This window comes from Colias eurytheme, chromosome 1 (assembly GCF_061535395.1).
Source record: "Colias eurytheme isolate Ceu_HAF_F1 chromosome 1, ilColEury1 Martin Lab GWU primary, whole genome shotgun sequence".
Taxonomy (NCBI): Eukaryota; Metazoa; Arthropoda; class Insecta; order Lepidoptera; family Pieridae; genus Colias; species Colias eurytheme.
The window spans coordinates 1,712,225-1,734,279 of NC_142980.1; the positions used below are offsets into that span (position 1 = coordinate 1,712,225).

A 22,055-nucleotide genomic window follows, 5' to 3' on the forward strand; every position below is an offset into this window, starting at 1 on the left:
AACATTGCAAAGTATGTTGAAGATATAATGCTATATATTCATGCCCTATAATTCTAGACAATAATTCCAAAATTATTTGTTATTTTTTTAATGAAATATTATTTACTCGCGTACATCGTAAAAATGGTCGTATTCTCTACTTTTCAAATTTACCTATATGACAAAAGTGTTCGTGCAGACACTTCATACTTGGTACATATCTCGTATCTATTATATTCTCATTTTTAAAGAGAAAGAGTGCAAATGTGTTAGTTACCCTTTAGCAAAAACTAGGAAATATGTTTTTAATAAAGACAGTTTCTCTGAAGGGAACACTATTAATTATTACACCTTGTTTTATGAAAGCGCAACGTAATATAATATTACTTCAATATTTATTACACTATTGCACGCCTCATAAGCGAAGCGTTGAGGTGGGTACTACTGTCACTTCGCACAAAACATCTGATTTTTCAAACTTAAAATGTCTTTATGTATCATACATTGCACTTGTAAGATAATACATACATACACATATTAAGAAAAAACACTATTTTTAACATTCATGATATTTTTGATGTCATTTTTGTTATTTAAACTAGTTAAAAAACAGTTTAAAAAAGTTCTGTCTTGGACGTCCGTGTGTCTGTATGTGCGGAGGATATAGCGACCGAAATACTTTACTAATCGAGTCTTTTTTTTTCTCTTACGCTTGAGTATGCTCAGGAATAGAACCCTTTCATTTTTCAGGGTCTGATTCGATGTGGTTTAATTGTTATTAAATAAACAAAAATAATAATTAATAAATAATTATTAAAAAAAAATTATGAGGCGTGCACTTTTGGATTTTCCAAATTATTTTACTCTTTATGCAGTTAATTATTTTTAAAATTTATTTAATTTAAGCCAAAAAATACTAAACATTTACTAATTGTGTACTGTACATGAATCTTATAATACTTACTATGATTTTGAAATACAGGAGCTGAAGACTAATTTGTAAATTGTAATGCATTATACCTATATTATAATAATATATTATCTATGTTTCATTCAAATTAATATTATTTCCAATGATTTTTAAGTGGATAAGTGCGTACCTATATAATTTATAATATTTCTTAGTTACTTTTATGACATTGTTATAGTAGGTTCTTTTTTATTCTGTTTGTATGATATAATTCTGCATTAAATTTTTGACTGACTGGTTAGCTTGGTTGGTAGTGAGCCTGCCGTCCGAGCCAGAGGTCGTGGGTTCGATTCCCACCCAGGGAAAATATTTGTATATGTATGTTATATTATATATGTATGTTTATCAGCCACCTGGCTTCCATAACAGAAGCGAAAAGCTTAGTATGGGATCAGATCGTGCCGTGTGTGAAAATATATGTCCTGAGAGAGCCTGTGCCCTAATGCGCCAAAGATGTTTATAAAATAAGAAATGATGGTAATTTTGGAAATCTCTTATTTTAAAAATGTAATCTTCTTCCTTCCTTCTTCCATAAATGTAAATAAATTCTACTGAAATGTTGCTATGGGAATAAGTTTTAAATTAAGTTAGTGATGAGTTACCATGTAATGCTTCTGTTATATTATATTTATAAAATAAATAATTATATGATAATACATAACTAGTTATATACTTTTTATTTTATAATAATTGCATTATATTCTTGTTAATTTATGAATTATATTTTTTTAAGTATTAAAACAACATTGCATAGGTAATAGGTATATAAAATAACATTTATTCGATTTCAAACATGTAACAACTATTAGATCTTATTTTATAATAAAATATATTTTCTTAGTTGCTGCACGAAATCCCGCTTAATATTCATAAATTATTACTAAAGTTTACATAACAATAAACAACTAATCTACTTCGGTACATATTAAAATTAAATCATAATGTCACTACTTAGATAGTTATATTTTTTATGAAAACTCGAAATGGATAAGTATGTTGTTTACAATATTTAAAAATGCAACTCTACTAATACATATAAATTTATTATATTATGTAGAAATAAATTTTAGAAATACCGAGTTTATATAAAACTAAGATAGAATTTTGAGTCCGCGTCTTTTCACATAGTAAACTATCAAATTACTAATTATAAAGTACAAAACACCTTCAGGCCTTGTCTGAAACTTATTAATCCCTGGAAACTTCTAGATTTCTTGTAGTTTCTATAAACATTCACTTAACCCTATTTATAATTCACGTTGGTATTACCGTAACAACGCATCAGTCACGCAAAATATGAAATGGTAATGAACGGCGAAAGTGTTTACAATCCAAAGATAGGATGAATTGATGTTCTGTATTTATCTTTGCTAATGGGGGTTTGGCAGGCGATTCTTTGTAACCAATTTACATAATATAGTTTTACTGGGATAGGGCATAGGTACTTACTGCAGAAGGTTTTAGAAGGGTGCCTGTAGTGTAGAGAGGACTGCATAGTGGGTAGTTAGAACTATGTACTTGTGCCATCATAGTTGGTTTTAGTTATTAGGTGTCTGACATTGTCCCTAACCGGCGAAATGGGGATTGTTCCATCCCCTAGATAGCGGCAACTCAAAGACAGAGCTAATGCTCTGTTTCCATAAAAAAATGATACTTCAAACCTTGTGGTAGTATGATAGAATTTACCCATATCTTTTTAATCTTTGGTTTTACAGCGTCGTTTATGAATTATAACTTAACCCTATCCTGCCACTAAAACAGCTCGACAGAACTCAGTCCATGGCTAGTCCACTGTTCTTTGGCAAGTGGCAGTACCACGTGAGTCTTTTCCGATCTTAAATTTTTATTAAATGCCTAAAAAATGCATTTCCAAAATTTGAACATGGTGAAAGCAAAATAAGCATAAATTGTTTATTAGGGGAGCTGTAGGTTGTTCAGGTACTTGAATAATAATATTATTTTTTAAAGACTTTTTAGTGTCTGATTTAGTTAAGAAATATAAATTTTATTTAAAACTTAAATTATACATTAAAATAAGTACATTCGTAAAGTTGGAAATCCATCTATAAATGTGGACAAACGGGCAAATTAACAACAAAAAGTACATTCAACTCGATCAGTGCTGCCAACACAAGGTAGCCAATATAAACAACAGCGCAGGTAATGCCAACTCTCCAATCTAACTGAAATTTATTCAGAGCGAGAGCGCCGTATAGTGCAAAAAGCGTGGATAGGAGCGAGATAGCACTATATGATAGGCCGCTGGAATTAATTTTCACCTGGAACAAAATTGTTGCTAGTGTTAAATCATATTTTGAAAATTATCTAATTTTTCCTTTTTATAATTTTCAATAAAGACTAATCAATAATTATTATTATAATATTAGTTATACATACCCAATGATTACCAGGAACGCATGGATAGAAAAGAGATTTGATTAACCACGGAAGTCCCAAGCAGAGCAAGATGTCAAATGTATTGGACCCAATGGAGTTACTTATGCCCATTGTGCCGTGACCTGTGAAAGATAAGGATATAAACATGGACGTATAAAAAAAGACGGACGGTATATCGCCTAAACATTGAGTGAAGCCTAGTAATGGCGGCGAAACATCCATGTGTGTGTGCCATGTTGCCATGGCAACAGCTGTCCTGTTGACAATGGCGGCTGTGTCTTTTTCTATAAATTTTGCCGTAATAATTTTGGCATTAAAACATAAAAGAAATAACTTGCTTCCCTATGGAATGTAATCCCTCGTGTTTTGTTATTTAAAATTGTACTGTTGCGACACCATTTAACCACGCAAGACGGCATTTTAAATATTTTTTGTGAAACAGTGACGCAGTTAATCAGTCGGTAGTTCACGACGTAATGGCGGCCGACTAGCTTACTATGGTGAGAGTGTGTGCTTGTTTATTGTCTTTACACGATCGCTAGCTTACTATGGTGGCTTCACGTTGTTTGTTCGTAATACGGCGTCCGTCTTTTTTTATACGTCCATGGATATAAAATTATTTGTATATTTTTCTTATAATATTATGTTTAGGGAGTTCTTTAGGGAGTTCTTAGGACCCGTTTATGTCGCCGTTCCTAAAAAAAACTTGAAGATGTAAGTACCTATATAACTACAACACTTCCAAATTTTATATTATTTTAGGATATATTTTTGTATGTAAATAAGATGAATTATTATTTCTTGTCGAAACGTGTCCACTTGAAATCATTATCATCAGTACATATATCTCGATGATTTTCATATAACTGATTTTGTTTTAAATGTATTGAAATTATCGTACTAAATCATAAGTTATAAAACACATTAGAATTGTTGCTTTTAAAGGCCATTACCATGATTAGTGACGAGCACGCTCGATACAGCTTCAGGGAGACTGGTGCCAGCCGCGAGGATAGTCAGCCCTGTGATGCTGTCAGGCACGTTCAATGTGTCACCTAGAGAAACCATTGAATGTGAACACATGTGAAGCTAGTTAATATTGTGTGTTTTATAAAGTACAACGCACCGCATTGACAATCAATCATTGACGTCTTTGGGTAGGTAAACTAAGTCATTGAACATGTTACATAATATTAGTTTGTCTCGCGTTCTTTGATAATTGCGTAGTTATTTCTGTTTATTTTCTTTGTATATAATATTAAGTTGGTAAATGTTACCTCAAGTATTTAATTACAATAATCAAAATCACGTGTCAAGCATCTCACCTATTTTTAACATTAATTTTAAGTTTAACTGGCAATAATAACTGCGAACTTAAAATCGGTACCTACAGAATTTCACAAATGAATACCTACTCCAAACTTTAATTACCATACTTACCAATAATAGTAATAATCCAGGCGACCAAATACGACACTCCTCCAATCCACGTGACGCACATTATAAACGTCAAAGGGTACATCCTGGGGTGCTGTCTACAATCTGGTATGGTTATCCAGAGCAGCAGACAGAGCGGCCAGGTCAACACCCAGAAGAACTTCTTGACTGGTGACGATTTGTCGCCAGGCCACGACCATAGAGAACTTACGCTGGAGTCTGTGGTAGAGATTTGTTCTGTTTTATTTGATTTTTACGTGTATGTCTTTGTATAACATTATGTATTAGTATTAGTAAAATAAAGTTTGAGGTGATCATACTATTTAATTTGTCCGTTGTGCCCCAAAACCAGAAAAAAAGTATAAGGAACACACCAGAAAAAAAGAAAGGAAAGCGAAGCATATTATTGAAATAGATACCCATAGTTGTTGATCAGTGTATCGTTAATTAAATAATGATATTATACCTAATTTATTAAATATTTTTAGTGAAAATATTTTTTTTTTAATTTCATCTCACCTGAATCAGTAGAACCATGCCTTTTCGTCATTTGTATACCCTGTTCCACATCGTTAATTGTTTGATTCGATACCGTTATTCTGTTTGTGGCATCCAAGGGACTGGCTTTTTCTACAATAAAAATAGAAATAAATTAAAACATTCTATAGTGTAGGTATTTTACTCGTAAATATTTTCAAGTGTAAATGTTTAAATATCAGATAGTGCTCTCCAAGTTGTAGTATGTACCTTGTAGTTGTTATACAGTCATGAAGCGTCTAGAAAAAGTTTATTTTAATTAATGAATTTACATATTGAAATTGAATTTTCACAAAAAGATAAACGACAATGTCGGGCTATTTTAAATAAAAAACAATATCTAATAATATTAAATATACTCCGGCCGTCTGGCCACTCAGCCGGAGTTTTTTTTCAGCACCGCCGCGAGGCGAGATACTTGCCCCCCCAATTTAAATATACCAACGTTTTAGTAATGAAAAGAGCTTTTTTTTATTCCAATTTAAATATTATGTTAGTGTAATAAATTAAAGAACGTACCTTTATATAGAAGTGGAGTAACCTCGGTGTATTGTTTTGGTTTTTTGAAATAACAACATCCGCTTTTCACGAATGTTCCCAATCGGGTGTTGAACACCATAGCTGGAAGTTTAAATTTTGTCTATACTAATATTATAAAGAGGAAAGGTTTGTATGTATGTATGTATGGTTTTCACGCATAATGAACTACTGGACCGATTTTGATGAAATTTGGCACAGATAGTCTTTGTACCCTGAGAAAGAACATAGACCTTTTATTGCGAAATATGTACCACGGGCGAAGCCGGGCGGACGCTAGTTTTAGTATATGAAGATTGTAAGGTAATTACAAAACTCAATGAGTAACTCACGTATCAATGCAATGTACAGTCCAAAATATAAAAATTTCAAAAATACATATATCAAAATATGTATGAACATACCTAGTATATAAAAAGTATACATAAGCACTAGTAACAGAGCCTCATGCCAGTACACCATGTCGTCGAGCAAGGTAAGGATCAGGGCCAACACAGCTACTGCGTACATGAGGCAGTCCCGGGATATCGACCACCAGTCTAGATCGATCGCCTGATGAGGTAAAATTAAGGAATGAAAATATCTAAATGACTGACTAATGAGTGAGTGAGTGTGTTCGTCAATGAGTGAGTGCACTAATAATTAAGTAAGTACCCTGTAAGCAACAAGCGCGCGGCACGTTGGCACAGCGAGCACGTTGAATACCGCCGACCCCACCATGGCCCCTGCCCCCTACCTATGTGTAGGGGTCACCTAATAGGTGAGTGGGTGTTAGCGAGCGTGTGTGTGCGGGTACTCATTAAGGGCGCGTATAAAGTCAAATCACCAATCAACTTTTAGTTGATACGTGTAATATTCAAGACCAAATATAAAAAATAAAATATATGTAAAACTTGATGATATTTTCGATTATATTGTCAGATCAAAAACATAAAATATTGAAATTGACTCGATAGAAAAAATTCACGAAGTTACCTCTAAATTTCACACTTTTACGTTTTTTACTGGACATGGTAATACTTATTATGATTTTTTTTCCATAAACAATTATATTAAAACATTTGCAATATATTTGTCAGAGCATTTTGTGTAATTACTTTTAGTTTTGGTTTAATCACGATAAAACACTTTTGGCGCTTACTATATTTTTAATTACGCAAGAAATCATCTTCCATCGCACGTTCCGGGAGCTAAAAACATAATTCTATTTCATACATCAGACGCTATCGCTCCGTTGAGACGAGTAGACCACGCTAAAATTGCTGCGCCGTGTTTTATAATTACGCCGAATATTGATTTGTTGAAAATGGTAAACAACAAAATGAAAAGACTTAAGAAACGAGAACTAAAGAAGATTCAAATTGAAAAGATAACTAAATGTCGAAGGTAATAATGTATATAATGTATAATATAATAGTATTGTTATAATATTAATAAATAATAATTATAATATAAAAAGATAAGTCTTGATTTACCTATTTGAGAAAGTTTAGTTAGGTAAATAAAATTCATAGTGGTACCTAATTCTTACAGTCGCGGTGCAATCAATCAAGTCAAGAAAGATTTATATTATTATTATTACTATAGGCAGATCCTATGTTCACTCCAGTAAATAATAATATCAATAATATGTAAACCGGTTGTGAATAGTACATATATATTATATTTACAATCTGTATTAGATAATCATACATAACATCTATACATAGGTATAACAAATTCGTATGAAAGTCAAAATTGTACTTACATTGAATAGGTATTTTTTTTATAATATACATATGTATATGTATATATATAATATATTCATAATCTGTATTACATAGTAATATGTAGTACATATCTATACATAAATATAGTTTTTAGAATTTTTGTATGTGTGTCTGTATGTAGGTATGTCTGGGCTCTAATTTTGGTGCAGATATAGCTTGAGACCTGAGAAAGGTCATAGGATGAGTTTTATCCCGTAAATAAAAAAAACTGTCTGTGTTTGTCTGTTTGTTTGTACACGCTAATCTCCGGAACTACTGGACGGATTTGAATGAAAGTTATTTTGTTGTGTAGGTACTATTATATTATCCGGGAAATATAAAATAATAATTTATTTTGAAAACTGAAACACCTGATGCAGAACCGCAACAGACCACCTAAACTATAGATTCATTTGAGAAAGTTTATCCAGGCGAGTTTGGATATTATTATTTGTGTAAATTCTGTAAATTCGTTTCCGCGAGTTGAGTATTCATGCGACGATATTTATAGATACCTACATTCATAGTGCAACACACTGCCTTGCCTACAATTTACAAAGACACTTTTTATACTTAGTTATGTAGGTACCTAATTCCTACGGTCGCCTTGCAAATGCAATCAATCAAATTGACCCTGTTTGAAAGTAATTTACTAATTTCACAGAACAATTTTAAATTTGGAAAATGTGGACCCTCACTCTCAACCTGTGTCTACTGACTATTGCCACGCAGAAAAAAATACTCCAGAAAGGTACCTGCTAAAGTTACCAGCTGTCGATAAAATAATACGTAAATTTCGAAGAACTTTGTAATATTTTATAAAGGATAATTTTTATTTTTATTTTTAGAATAATTGCTGAGTCGAAAAATGTCGTACAATCTAATAGTCCATTGAATAAAAAGTTCTAGAGTGCGTGAGTTAGTAACGTAAGATGTTTCTTCGGAAACATGTCAAGAGTCCCTAGGTAATAAACATACTAAAACCCCGGGCCACTAGGAGGAGCCCCGGAGTGGGGGGAGGGGGAAAATGGGTCCATTTTTTCATTTTTCGCTTAAATCTCAAAAACGGTACATGTTAGAGAAAAACTTTCAAGGAAAAGTTGAAAGGCCATAAAATTATCTACAAGTTGTACCCGAATCATTTTTTCCTATATCCTACCGTTTCTGAGTTATACGCAGTAAAACATGATTTTGGCTCAAACAATTTCCACATCAATCGATCAAAAAATATTTCTTTCTTCCAAAAAACTCAAAAGTGCTACTTGTGACCGGTACTGATAGATTGCTCTTAATTAGGTCTATAATTGGTAAAATAAACACATTCCTCCATGGAAGCCTTTAGGAGGAATCGATTGTCAAAATATTATATTATGGTAGTTTGAGTTACTGAACTTGATCTTTTTATTTTTTTCTTCCAAAAAACTCATAAGTGCAACTTGTGACCGGTACAGATAGATTGCTCATAATTGGGTCTATCATTGATAAAAATACCAGATTCCACCATGGAGGCCTTTAGGAGGTATTGAATTTTATTAGGGTAGTTACGATACATGAACTTTTTAACTAACTACCCTAATAAAATTCAATTCCCCGTAAACGCCTCCATGGTGGAATCTGGTATTTTTATCAATGATAGACCTAATTATGAGCAATCTATCTGTACCAGTCACAAGTTGCACTTTTGAGCTTTTTGGAAGAAAAAAAATAAAAAGTTCATGTATCGTAACTACCCTGATAAAATTCAATTCCCCGTAAACGCCTCCGTGGTGGAATCTGGTATTTTTAGCAATGATAGACCTAATTATGAGCAATCTATCTGTACCGGTCACAAGTTGCACTTTTGAGTTTTTTGGAAGAAAAAAATAAAAAGATCAAGTTCAGTAACTCAAACTGCCCTAATATAATATTTTGACAATCGATTCCTCCTAAAGGCTTCCATGGAGGAATGTGTTTATTTTACCAATTATAGACCTAATTAAGAGCAATCTATCAGTACTGGTCACAAGTTGCACATTTGAGTTTTTTGGAAGAAAGAAATATTTTTTGATCGATTGATGTTGAAATTGTTTGAGCCAAAATCATGTTTTACTGCGTATAACTCAGAAACGGTAGGATATAGGAAAAAATGATTCAGGTACAACTTGTAGATAATTTTATGGCCTTTCAATTTTTCCTTGAAAGTTTTTCTCTAACATGTACCGTTTTTGAGATTTAAGCGAAAAATGAAAAAAATGGACCCATTTCCCCCCTCCCCCCACTCCGGGGCTCCTCCTAGTGGCCCGGGGTTTTAGTATGTTTATTACCTAGGGACTCTTGACATGTTTCCGAAGAAACATCTTACGTTACTAACTCACGCACTCTAGACCCCCCTTGGAGGGACTCATTCAATGGACTATAACCAAATTAATCAAAATAAAGTTCTGGAGGAATGTGTGTCGTCGACTGCGTATGTTTATTTAAAAATAGTATCTATACTCGCTATTTCGACAGACTTTTTTTACGGATTCGTGCTCTATACTGTTTCCCTAATATTGTTTTTTTTTTATATATTACATACAGACAGTTTTTACTTTTTTTATTGTTTTATAATATGTATAGATTATCATTAATAATTATAAACAAATAATAATAAAAAGACATATTACATAATTTGTGATGATTTCAACTTCACTGTTTTATACAATTATTTTAGACAACATACCTACTAACTACCGAAAATACGCGTTGAACGAGCGAAGAATATTGTGTATAATTTAGCGTGCGATGAACTTTACGTACGTTGGATGAGCCGGGTGTATGAGGGTATTGTGAGGGCGCGCGGCATGGCGCGTAATGTGCGGGGCTTAATCGTAGAATTATCTGGCTTTATACGCCTTCTTAATGAGTGAGTGTTGTTAGTTAGTGAGTGAGTAAGTACCCTGCAAGCAACAAGCGCGCAACACGCCGGCACAGCGAGCACGTTGAACACCGCCGACCCGACCACGGTCCCCACTCCCAGGTCTCCCTCCGTCACGAAGGTACCAACGCAATTGATGAACAGCTCAGGACTAGAGCTAGCCGCCGCCATGAATGTCGCGCCGGCTATGTCTGACTCCATTTTTAAACCTGGAAAATTATAAGGATTTAATAGAAACTATGTGTGAAGATAAGTGATGTTAGAAATGGTTATTAGAAAATGTCAACCAGTTATAGATAACGTTATGTTTTTAGTTAATTTATTGAAACAATTGAAGATACCAAATAATAAAGTATGACTACGAATAGTATTTTACATGAACATAGGTAGTTCAATTGTTTTTCTTCACAAAAGTGATGTAAATTTACGTTATTTTTTATTAATTATTAATATTAGTAACCCCTGAACCAATAGCCAACTTCTTCTCTTTATTAATATTATATTTGTCATAAACAAAGAAGAAGTGGTCGTTTTCCAGACCAATGTTTATCAGCTTTGGAAAAAGCCTCAGCTTTGCCGGTTATTTGCGAATATATCGAAATTACACACATTGATGAGTTTCCTACAGCTCCTATTGAATCTTTATCTCTAGTTGAATATTATTGTTATGAATGTAAATTTAAATTCTCGGAATTTTCTTTTAGGTTAAATTAGTAAAATTTCATAGTGATGGTGCTCTCCGATTATACTCCTTTTCTTGTTTTATATTTCATCATTTATAATTGCTTCTAAATTAATGAAAAATAATATTAACAAGACCTGATACAAGTCAATAATTTGTTTCCCCATTTGATTTAAATACGATATGAACTATCTACATGATATGTATGAACATGCATAGTTTTATCTCTGTGCAAAACTCCTAACACTAGTTCATCCCAAAATATATATATATTTTTTTTATATCAAATCTGATCATCACACTCTGGAATAAACTGTAACACAAATTACCTACTCATATAACATAGTACATACATCCCCAGTTATATAATGTTCTATGATATAAGGTCTATTACTGCGATTCAAAGGGGGAATAAACATTATCGCTTACTCCACACTTCTTACTGTTCTTGATGTTCGGAGAGCCGTACTTGACATTTAGATGCAGTACACTAGGTTTATACACCATGGAATAGATTTGTATAGATATTAGATATATGTCGAATTTTGATGAAATGATTATTGAATATTAAAATAGTAGGTAAAAATGGTCAGCCTTTTTTAATTTTGAATCCTCTTCTGAGGACGGGGACTACGCTGTTTTGAAAGCGACAAAACTTTTATTGTTTAGTGGCTGCGCTTCACGGTTTCACCCGCGAGCATCCGCTCCTGTTGGTCTTAGTGTAATGATATATTGCTTATAGCCTTCCTCGGTAAATGGGCTATCTAGCACGGAAAGAATTTTTCAAATCGGACCATTAGTTCCTGAGATTAGCACGTCCAAACGATTGTTTGGCTCAGGCAACAAACTCTTCAGCTTTATAATATTAGTATAAATTTTGATGGAAGTAGGCATTAGAAATATTAAAAATAAGTATCTATCTACTAAAGATATCTATCCAAATATGAAGGCTTGAAATTACTATTCATTATGTTTTATTTACACTTATGAAGTTAGCAAATAATAATCTATACTAATATTATAAAGCCTCGGGGTAGCCTAATTCCCTAGAGGCCGCGTCCCCAGGTGGCGGAACGCACGGTGCGGAACGGTGAATCCTCCGCGGACCACAAGGCCGGAGAAGGTTAACTCCGTTATAAAAACCTAGGTTGGAGAGACGAAATAAATACTCCTGGGAGTGGTATGTGAGCAGTGCTGTCAGTACTTGGCTGGGGACGATGAGGATGACGTGTGCCAAAAGGGCCCAGTTCCAGATAGTGGTTGGCGGGATTAACCGGCAGGCATTCTGCAAACTTAGTGGAGAGGAGAGAAGGAAGATGGAGGCAAAATTAAAAAAAACTACCCCAGGAGGGTACCGGTATTTCCGGAAAATCCCTCCCCGAGAAATCCTCGGGCAGACCCTCGTATTCTGGGGCAATAGTAAATAAATTAAACAAGATAATATAATCACCAATAAACGGAGTAGTCACTGGACGACTTCCGTACAAAACAACCTTTAAATTCTTAAAATATCGCTGAATATTTGAAAAGTGATAGATTGCGATGATGAATAAATAAAAAAAAATATTATAAAGCTGAAGAGTTTGTTTGTTTGTTTGAACGCGCAATCTCGGGAACTACCGGTCCGATTTGAAAAATTCTTTCGGTGTTAGATAGCTCATTTATCGAGGAACGCTATAGGCATCACGCTATCATCACGCTACGACCAACAGAAGTGGAGCCACGGGGGTGAAACCGCGCGGAGTTATAAATAATTGAAAATGTAATACGCGCATTGGCAATTTAATTGCCTCCCTGTAAGTATTGGAGATTCACTTCAGGCACATTCACGAGCTGTTTAAGACTTTGCACAGCAGTTAATTGTTCAAGTTTATGAGAGGAAATTAAAGAAATACGATATACAGGTACATAAACGCGCTAGTTTGTAAACACGGAGAGCAAAGAAAGAAAAACATTTAGACATCCGTGTTTCCCGATAGATACAATTTGGATCTATTCAAGGACAAAGTGAATAGGCTTTACCTTACTGATCAGGCATGCTAACCTGAAAGACCGCATCTTCACTTACCATCAGGTGAGATGGCGGTCAAATGCCTGAGCAGTTTGCTTAAAAAAAAAAAAGACTCATTGACGTGTCCAAAGAATAATCTAGGAGTAATTAAATTTGATAGAACATATTTTTTTATAGAATAAAGTAAAAATTAGTTGAATATACTCTAAGACTCTATGAGTATAATATAATGAGATTTTTATTTGAATTCCTTTTTAATAGACTCAGTTTTAAGAAAATAAAAAATTGTAGTCATCTGTTCAGTAATTTAATAAAAGATAATTTTTAAAACTTCTGTGTGCATCAAATTTGAAAAGGCCTTGCTTGAACCAACATTTTTATGTGTAGCTTAGAGAACGTATTATTTCTTTATTATTTCATTAATAACACATGTTCCGTAATTATTGATAAAAATTTATAAGTAAAGGACACATAAAATAATAATAGTTTAAAAAAACTAAAAAACACGCTTTTTATAGAAACCGAACTAAAAAATGGAATAATTTTATCAAATTAGTGTATTGTCATCGGTCCTCAATAAATCTACAAAGTTTGAACGAAATCTGGCCGTTTAAAGTGGGTCAAAATCGCGCCCAAAGAAGTCGGTTACAAACATACAAACATACAGGTGAAGCTAATATAAAGCGTGTAAAAAGACGTGTGGCACTCGGGGACTACCGCGGTAAAGCTATTGCATGATATGCCTTCATGCCACACCTCCGTGCCCGTCGGAGTGGGGAGCGTGAGGTTTTTCGTTACGCAATTTCTGGATTCGGTCCCCGTGCTCAAGGCCCGCGATAGAAGCTATGCAATAGCTTAAAAAACTTTTCCATTAATACGACGGAAAATAAATCCATACAATATCCTAGTTATAACACTAGTAAATTCTTTGAACTATCTGCTCGAAATAATCTATGAAATGCCCTCCATTCGTGTGTCATAGGCAATTGGTATGTGACGTGGTCGGTAAATGGATAAATGGCTACAAACCTCGCTATAAACACATTCTCGCGGCTCCATGTTTGTCTTCTTATTAGAGGGCAAACGAGCACGCATCACCTGATCGGAACACCAATAAAGTAATCCTCGCTAATGTAAAAATGTTTCTCACGTCGGCGTCGCAACGTAACATACTGCTATTTTTAGCCGACTTTGAAAAAAAGAGGAGGTTATCAATTCGTTGATTTTGCACGCCTCATAAGCGAAGCGTTGAGGTGGGTACTACTGTCACTTCGCGCAAAACATCTGATTTTTCAAACTTAAAATGACTTTATGTATCATACATTGCACTTGTAAGATAATACATACACACACATATTAAGAAAAAACACTATTTTTAACGTTCATTTTTTTTTGATGTCATTTTTGTTATTTAAACTAGTTAAAAAACAGTTTAAAAAAGTTCTGTCTTGGACGTCCGTGTGTCTGTATGTGCGGATCCTTTTTCTTGTTAACACGATAGCGACCGAAATACTTTACTAATCGAGTCTTTTTTTTTCTCTTACGCTTGAGTATGCTCAGGAATAGAACCCTTTCATTTTTCAGGGTCTGATTCGATGTGGTTTAACACGTTCGCTGCGAAACAGGGCTTGAAACACCCTGTCCGTGTCTCGTCGTTATAGCGGTAGGAAAAAACTTAAACTTCTCTGTCGTGCGGGAGGCATAACTTCCATCTGGTTCAGTGTAGGAAAGTGATATCTATATATCTGAGATGTGCTATTGATTCCTAGTTCAATGGTATACCGACCTTAATACCGGGTTTCTTAGACCTCGTGCCGCACTGAAAAAATAAAAATTCTAACACAGTGCGGAACGAGGTTGCGAACACCTCGTACCACCGCGCACCTCGTACCGCACCCTAAGCTAGCTTCACGCGGTTAGTGTTGTGCAACGCATTCGAGACTATTTGTGGAACAACTTATTGAAGCTTTTACAAAGAAGGACTTGAATGTGGATACAGGTACCTAATTTTCAAACTACTCGTTATAATAAATATCGTTAATAGAAACGTGAATGTGACATGTTGAGTAACTTTCTTCAAATATGTTGATAATCATGATTACTATTAGTGTGTTTGTTCATTGAATCAACTAGCGGCAAATCCAAAACACCCGGCAATCGGTGTATGGCTCATCAAAATTTAACTCTTGCCCAAGTCAACAAGCCAACAAACAAGGCACATCATCTCTTAAAGGGATCAAAGAAGAGGAGATGTGTAGGATGTTACGAAAAACTCCGCATCTTCTTAACAAGTCGTGAGGCCGACAAAAAAAGTAAAGGAAATTCTCACAGAATGCACTGGTTGCAAACAATATTCTGGTTTGGCCTGTTTTAATAATAAACATCCATAAGTTTGATAAATAAATACAATTAAATAAAATCGATATTTCTTTTCCCATCACTAAATTATATGAAAAACTGCTATTGTTCAGTGCGGTATGGGGTACATCAGACCCCACATTTTATTTTACCCATAGAATCTAAACTAACTAATCTAACCACGGGCGACGATAGATTTAGGTTAATGAACTCATTGTTAATAATAATCACGACAAAAGCCGCACACTTTGTCTTATTTGGCGCCAAAAAAAGGATTTTGGTCTCCTACGGGCGGTGGGGTTTAATATGCCTCGTGCCGCCACAATCTCTGGTATAGGACAAGGTTTAAAACGACCCGTAACGCAGTAATGGAAAGTACAGATATATCTGTGCCGCAGCGAACGTGTTAATTGTTATTAAATAAACAAAAATAATAATTAATAAATATTTATTAAAAAAAAATTATGAGGCGTGCACTTTTGGATTTTCCAAATTATTTTTTAATGTAGGTATGTTCTCCGATTTCTCTAAGAGACTTAGATCGATTTCGAAAATTATTTTGTTGGTGGTGGTTGGTGTCTAGTGATCATCAGGTCAGAATTTGATTATGCAATCCTAGAAAAATCGAAGGAACTCTTCATTTATTTGAAAGTTGTAGCAATTAAATTTTAATTATTAAAAAGCGGTTTTTAGTGTTTGTTAAAACAGAATTGCTCTAAAAAATTGTCAAACATCACTTTCCATAAAGGAATTTCCTTCGACCGCTATGAAAACGCGACCGAACAGCAAGCGGTTGATATTATAGTAGGTACCTAATTAGTAATTACGTACTGGCTTCAGAAGTGTAAGATAGCTAATCTGCATGGAGACTGGCCAACAAGCATAAATAGGTGCAGAGAGGAGTGAAGAACATTTTTTTATCCCATAGTCCGGTGGGACAGAAAATTCAAGATAGTTCAAGATATTATAAAAATGAAATGTTTGTTAGTTGCAATTTCACTTAAAAATTATTTGATAGATTGTAAAATATAGGCTATCTTTTCTAGGCTTTTCCTATTCGAAGTCCATCCGGGAAAAGCCGACGCAAGCGGCTACTAAGTGTTATTGTGAAATGTAATTTTAGGGTAATATTTGATTTCCATTTTCAAACCGTTTCTGTAATATTGAAAATGATTTCAGCGGTCAATTAAACACTATTATACATATTGATACAGTTATATCGACAAACTGGATATTTGATTTTCATCTCGACCTTTGACTCTATCTCGATTGAGTCGATTGACTTTGTGATGTTATCGACATGCTAACTAATTGAGTGATATGGTTATCTAAATATAGTCGACTATAATATCTATTCTAAAAATAGCTGCTGTTTTTCTACCTCATTGCTCCTTCTTCATGCTTTACCTCCATAAGAACCTTCCTGGTGCCTTAATAAAAACGTTAAAAAATTTGCCGTTAGTGGCGATGCATTTTTACTATTTAAGGAATATATTATGAAGAGGAATCATTTATGATTTTGGAATGTATGTTTGTAATGTTTTAACACAAAAACTACTGGAATGATTTCAATAGTTCTTTCACCAGCAGAAAGTTTCATTGTTCTTCAGTCAAGCACGATATATTTTCATTTTTAAAATATTAATTAAATTAATATTATAACTATTAACTGTTCAAACATTCGCTCTTTGGCTTCCGACTTTTATTCGATTTGTTATAGAAACATTACCTCGGCACTGGATCTGCAGATTGACAAAAAATAATGAACTTATTTAGGTAGAGACATATTTTAGGAAACTTTATATCATAATACGACGATGTCTGTACATTTCAGAAAACATTTTACGGTGACTTTTCATCGGATTATTAATGTGAATTATGAATGACTTACGATCACATATCACTTCGATAGCTGGCACGAAGTAATGCTCACACACGGCTCCAAGCAGAAGGAAACAGTATATTGCTATTACGCAGTGGATCACGATGTAACCCTGTTCAGTAGAAGAACACAATAAAATAATATATAGAGTAAAAAATACCTAAGTAATCTTATGGAAATATTGTAGTCTTCCCGATCCTTGATGAATGTACAAAGTTTGAATTCAATCTGTCCATTTAAAGTGGGTCAAAATCGTGGGTATGAAGTGTTGTATAAAATAATGCGTATTTTTGATTTTATTAATAACATTTTTGTTTATATTTAGCAATAATTAAAAACGAGGCGGTGAGTTATCGATGATACAATTGAAAACTAATTCGTATTCTATAATTTCCAACAATTGATGAATGTATTGACATTTTTTTAAGTTTTCGTAAACAATTTATCAATTCATTTTACTTTAAAAATTGTTAAAAAATGCTTTATATTATATACAAAATCTTTGCTTTTGCCCAAAGGTTTGCGGGTGAAACCGCGTAGCACGGCTAGCATGTAGTACTTCTTACGTAACTATATGTAAAGTAATATTTGGTAATACTAGCGAGTAGCGACCTCATCAATGAAATTAACACACGTGGTTATTTGGTCCACTGTTGCAGTAGGAGTCCGACAGAACCCAGGGTCCTTGGTATATTATTATTAAAGTAGGTACCTATATTGTAATTTGTATGAATAAAAAGAGCGTGTGTGCCAAGCCAAGCACACGTCTCAGAAGTGAAGCTTCTTTGGCAATATTCAAAGATACCAAAATCGTCGCCTTACTCCATGACGTGTCCTTGAAATTTTACTCCCAACTCTAAAGAAGCTATTTCACTTCAAAAAGTAGAATCAAGTAGGCACATATACATAATACATACTTGTTGTCTCTGTGCCCTGTTAAGACCATCTGGAGGGAACTCCAGAATGGCGGGTGGGGTGCAGTTTCTTCCATTGATTTCCAGAGCCAGGAGGTGTCGGGACGTGAAGCTAGTTACATCTGTAATAATATTCTCGCTTACGTAACTACATAAAGGAAGTGCAAAATGAAAAAAATACTAGGATTTAAGGAAAGGAAAATAAAATAATGGAGAAATGCGAAGAAGTGGACACATAACTGAATTTACTCTTTGTTGAAGTTAATAAATTAATTTTGTGATCTATTTTTACACATATTACAGATAATCGAAAAAATAAAAATGTATGCGTGTACTAGAGTACACACGTAAGAAGTGAAACTTCTTTGTGACCTTAAAAATGTCACGAGTATGGCGTAACGCAAAAATGTCACGCGTACGGCATAACGCAAAAATATCACGCGTACGGCGTAACGCAAAAATGTTACACACAAAATTTTTGTCCAACCCCGATAAAGAAGTTTCACTTCAACAAATTCGTATACCTATTTGTGAAGGTTCATGAAAATACTATTATTGAACGAAAGACGTCTAAAATTCTGAAATCCCTCTAATCACCGTAAACACAACCTCACACAAAATTTAAGCCTCAAAACCAAAGTATCTATTAACTTAGTAAAATTGAAAATCTATATTGCTTCACCCTAACCACAGAATACATAATAGTAGCTAAACGCTACCCTAACTCTAGTTCCTCGTAAGCAAAACTCACTAAAAGGGGTTTTAAGGGCGTCTAGTTAATAGATTGTTCCTAACTTCATAGAAGTTCCTGGAGAGATTATAATCTAATATATATAAAAATGAATCGCAAAATGTGTTGGTAAGCGCATAACTCGAGAACGGCTGAACCGATTTCGATAATTCTTTTTTTATTATATTCCTTGAAGTACGAGGATGGTTCTTATGTAGAGAAAACGTAAACATGTACCACGGGCGAAGCCGGGGCGGACCGCTAGTATAATATAGAACCAGCTTTAAGCCCGCGGCTCCGCCCGCGTTTTCAAAGAAAAACTCGTATAGTTCCCGTTCATGTGGGATTTCCGGGATAAAACCTTTCCTATGTGTTAATCCAAGTTATACTCTATATGTGTGCTAAGTTTTATTGTAATCGGTTCTGTAGTATTTGCGTGAAAGAGTAACAAACACACACACACACATCCTCACAAACTTTCGCATTTATAATGTTAGCACAGACTAATAATAATATACTACGTATACAAATATTAGTAGGACTAAACGGAGAACCTTTTACCACAGTTCGAGAAATCAAGAATTAAACATAGAAATTTTATTTACTAATCGATACGTATGAAACTGTTGAGCTAGTCATACAATGTTATGGACAATGTACATTCGATTTTTATATTTGGATAAGTCTCCGACTCAAAATAGATAAAAAAATTTGACGGGATGAGTTCTATAAAAAAGATGACAGTCAATATAAAAACAACTGTACCTATGTTTTTACTTGGGAATTTTTAATAGCAATCGCTTATGAGCACTACGAGTTCAATTATTTTTGAAACATTTTGGAGAAATGAACTGCATAAAATAAGAATGAGAACTGCATACAATAAGAATGATATTAATTATGATTAAGTGTAAATGTTTTAATTTTGTTAACATTTGTTAACAATTTTAAAATCAGTCAAAATCTCCAATCTCAACTAATTTCCAAAAAAATGAATCTACTGACCGAACCTGAAGCCTAATATATAATGAGATAAAAAAAATATGATGCAGATATGGAGTTACTCATGTCAGTTTTATTATTATAGCTAACTAGCGGTCCGCCCAGGCTTCGTCCGTGGTATATATTTACGTTTTCTCTCCATAAGAACCATCCTTCTTCAAGGAATATAATAAAAAAAGAATTATCTAAATCAGTCCACCCGTTCACGCGTGATGCCGACACCAAGGAAAATCAATCGTCATAATAATATATCTAATAGATATACGATTTCTAATATCTAGAAATAAAATAGATAATGATGAATAAAATGAAAGTTTTCTTATAGTTAATTATTTTAAATTATTTTTGTTATTTCAATGAGTAATGATTGTGTGATATACATATTCATAAAACATTTGACTGAATAATAATTAATGATGGTATTCACTTTTTATGTTAATGTATTTATGTATTGATTTAAATGTTGTGTGCAGTTTTAATTGGGTTTTAATTTTAATATTGATTAATTTACTTAGTAAGTTGATGTAAATGTTTTTAGATTATATCCTGTAATTGTGCCTTATATAAATAAATAAATAAATATTGTTTATAAATTATTACCTCCCAAATACATGAATAAGCGTTTCTTTGCAATCGCTGTAAAAATGAATACATACCTACATTTTATTGTTATCTAGCTTTCCGCCCACTTCGACTCAAACCTAATAAATTATATTATACTAAAACCTTCCTCTTGAATCACTCTATTACAAAAAACCGCATCAAAATCCGTTGCGTAGTTTTAAAGATTTAAGCATACATAGGGACAGAAAAAGCGACTTTGTTTTATACTATGTAAGTATGTAGTGATTCCACTAAAGCCTATTACAATATTTTTGCGTTTTATAATTTGCATGCATTATTTTGTTAATGTTTGTTTTCTGATGATTGTATTAATTATTATTTCCTATAAGCTATAGAATATTAATATGATCTCAAAAAAAATAATAAATGTTAACATGGATTAGATAGAAGACATTATTAATATTTCTTGCTTCGAAAATACTCTTTCTTATATTGCTCTTCTCTAAGTAAATTTGGATTTTTTTTTATTATAATGTAGCTTTTTACTCTAATCTGTAGTCATTATTTTCACAATCCGTATTTATAACGATGTTATCCTATACTAGATTTCCGCCCGCGGCTTCGCCCGCGTTGGCAAAGGAAAACCCGCATAGTTCCCGTTCCCGTGGGATTTCCGGGATAAAACCTATCCTATGTGTTAATCCAAGTTACCCTCTATATGTGTGCTAAATTTCATTGTAATCGGTTCAGTAGTTTTTACGTGAAAGAGTAACAAACATCCATACATCCATACATCCATACATCCATACATCCATACATCCTTACAAACTTTCGCCCTTATAATAGTATTAAGATTAAGATTAATATACACAATAAATACTCCCCAAATCGTCAATAAATTAGTAATTTATATTATAATATCATAATTCCAAATAGTAGACATAAGCAGACTATAGACGTCGCATTGCTTTGCATTGCAGAGCTTCGCCACAAATGATTTAAACATTACCTGCGGTCTGCTCTATTTCTTTATCGATAGCTGCGCCGAACATCAAATAATAGACAAACGGTAACGCTAAGAATAACACTCTTATTACCACCGCCGTACTATATTTACACTTAGTCCGTATCAACATTTTTGCCATTAAAAATCAATGAAATTTTCAACCGAAGATTAGAAGATTTTTAAGTTGACTACAGGGAGTCAACGGGAGCGGTTGTCAAATAAAAAATTCGAATATTTCGCCGTGTATACAACTCAATTTCATTGACAAGTGAATTCTTGCTAAAAGGGACGCAGAGCGTCCTGCAAGATGTACTGAAACTTCACTACTGTCTTTTTCAAATGAAGAAATTGTTTATCGATAACTTCGATAAGTTTTATCGATATCAGTTGGTAAACAGCAGCTTA

The 22,055-nt window shown here is 33.6% G+C and overlaps 1 protein-coding gene across 1 annotated transcript; it reads right to left on the reverse strand.

The window, feature by feature from the left end:
* Positions 1–1,779: 1,779 nt before the first annotated feature.
* LOC149910877 (sodium/potassium/calcium exchanger 5-like) lies at positions 1,780–21,963 on the reverse strand. Its single transcript, XM_090120198.1, has 11 exons — positions 21,654–21,963; positions 18,352–18,470; positions 17,444–17,546; positions 10,523–10,710; positions 6,262–6,409; positions 5,840–5,941; positions 5,303–5,413; positions 4,787–5,002; positions 4,300–4,401; positions 3,347–3,468; positions 1,780–3,228 (listed from the first exon to the last, which is right to left on the reverse strand). Exons 1-11 carry the CDS (start codon positions 21,787–21,789, stop codon positions 3,013–3,015), a joined length of 1,563 nt encoding a protein of 520 aa, XP_089976324.1. The 5' UTR covers positions 21,790–21,963; the 3' UTR covers positions 1,780–3,012.
* Between the last annotated feature and the right edge of the window lie 92 nt (positions 21,964–22,055).